The sequence below is a fragment of the Hyperolius riggenbachi genome, chromosome 3 (assembly GCF_040937935.1).
Source record: "Hyperolius riggenbachi isolate aHypRig1 chromosome 3, aHypRig1.pri, whole genome shotgun sequence".
Taxonomy (NCBI): Eukaryota; Metazoa; Chordata; class Amphibia; order Anura; family Hyperoliidae; genus Hyperolius; species Hyperolius riggenbachi.
This window is the reverse complement of record NC_090648.1, coordinates 16,306,698-16,308,811: the sequence shown is the minus strand read 5'-3', so window position 1 is coordinate 16,308,811 and position 2,114 is coordinate 16,306,698. Positions and strand designations below refer to the sequence as shown.

Sequence of the window (2,114 nt, the reverse complement as noted above, 5' to 3'; positions counted from 1 at the left end):
AGAGAGAGGGGGGAATAGTGCTGCGGAGGGGGGCTTTGAGGAGCCCCCCCCCCCCCCGCAAGGCACAGCAGAGCGGCGGCGATCAGACCCCCCCAGCAGGACATCCCCCTAGTGGGGAAAAAAGGGGGGAAGTCTGATCGCCCTACCTGCAATACGATCTGTGCTGGGGGCTGAAGAGCCCACCCAGCACAGATCAATGGGAAACCACTTGGTCGGCAAGTGGTTAAAATGAAATGGGGCTCTAGGCAAGATAGCACTCTTTGCCCACTTCTGATTATTTATTACCTGGCTTTTTTAATAAAAATTGGTGGGGGCTAGCATCCATCAGACCCCTAGACTCTCTCCAGGCCCTAGGCAACTGCCTAGGTTTGCCTTGTGGATGATCCAGCTCTGGATTTGTGTGCTGGCTCTTTTTAAAAGGTAGGTTCAGGGGTTCTAGTTACTTGTGTGTGGTATCATTGTTTATATAACTGTTTTTTTCTGTTGTATTTTTTTGTATATAGAAGCACGCTTTGTAAATACAAATGCACATAGGAGCCAATAGCCTCCAGGTTCCCATTTATTGAGATTCTGTACCTCGCGACAAATTTTAAAAAAAATATTAAATATTTCCGAGAGTTGGACTTAAAATAATTACTTGTGGAAAAAAAATTATAATTGAATACTTTCCAAAAAGTTGGAAACTTGTAACTTTAAGAGTCATACGATCTGCAGAGTATACGGAAGCTGCCATTTTATCATGTGAAGAGTTGGCCTACCTTCAAGAGGAAGAATCACATGTGATTCACGTACTACTCAACACATGTATTCAGCACAAAGGACAACACGTTTCACAGCCAACTGCTGCTTCATCAGGGCAATTACAGTGCCAAATCTGTGGATAGTAGAGCCTGGAACGGCTTTCTCTGAGTCAAGTGATCAAGTTGCCCTTATGCTGCAAAAGGACAGAAGAAGACTATGTATTACATTAACAAGACCAAGGTGAGCACATTTGTATTGTCTGGACTTACAGATAATGAACAGCTTGTTCCATTCCTCTTCACCTTCCTCCTTCTTGTGTACCTTACATGTGTTGTGTTCAACCTTGGTATGATCTATATCATTCTTACAGCCCCCACCCTCCAGACTCCAATGTACCACTTCTTGGGTGTCCTCTCTACAGTGGATATTGTTTATTCCACAGTTATCTCTCCTAAGATGTTGGCTGATCTCACAACCAAACTAAGGCTTATCTCTTTTGAAGGCTGTGCGATTCAGTTCTTTTTCTTTGATGTTTTGGTTGTCACAGAAGCCCTGTTACTCTCCGTCATGGCCTATGATCGATATGCCGCTATCTGCCACCCTCTGCGTTATGCTTCTGTGATGACCAACAAAAAATGCTCGTGTCTGGTCCTCCTTGTTTTCTCTTTCAGTTTCTTGCAGTCTGTAGTACAAACCAGCTGTGTCTTCAATCTTGACTTCTGTGGACCGAGTTACATAGACAACTTTTACTGTGATGTACCTCCACTACTGAAGCTGGCCTGCTCCAACAGTCTGTCGTGTAATTTTATAACCTTCTTCTTTGTAAGTTCCTGTGGCATGGGTTCATTGACTACGATTTTGGTGTCATATCATTTTATTGTGTTTTCCATTCTACAGATAAAGTCTACTGAGGGCAGAAAGAAGGCTTTCAGTACCTGCTCCTCACATCTCACGTGTGTCTCCATATTCTATGGAACTGTTTTCTTCATATACTTGCAGCCTCCTGCCCAAATGTTTGGGAGGCAAGAGAAGGCTGGTTCTATATTTTATACAGTCATAATACCAATGTTGAACCCTCTTATCTACAGTCTGAGGAACCAAGAAGTGAAGAGGGTAGTCAAGGGATCACTTCAAAAATGTCTCTGATGTGGATGGAATGATGTTATGATGAGTCAGTTGTTTTTTCTTATTCATAATTTTTCAATAGAATTTCTTGCAAGTACCAAACATTATGGAGAAGTGCATGACCTCTTCACCTGTTCAGGGACGCATACTCTCCTCCTAATTAGGACACTTTGGCCACTGACCACCAGAGGCGGGACAAGGTCCTCCAGCACCCAAGGCTGAGACACCAAAGTGCGCACCGTCACACA

At 43.7% G+C, this 2,114-nt stretch overlaps 1 protein-coding gene across 1 annotated transcript; it reads left to right on the top strand.

Annotated features, from left to right (window-relative positions):
* The first annotated feature begins 957 nt into the window (after positions 1-957).
* On the top strand, positions 958-1,887 carry LOC137561825 (olfactory receptor 5J3-like). Its single transcript, XM_068273181.1, has one exon. The coding sequence runs from the start codon at positions 958-960 to the stop codon at positions 1,885-1,887; it is 930 nt and encodes a 309-aa protein (XP_068129282.1).
* Positions 1,888-2,114: the final 227 nt, after the last annotated feature.

What these genes read in the sequence shown, in the direction of transcription:
- LOC137561825 (XM_068273181.1), top strand. Translation starts at nt 958, where the DNA reads ATGTATTACATTAACAAGACCAAGGTGAGCACATTTGTATTGTCTGGA.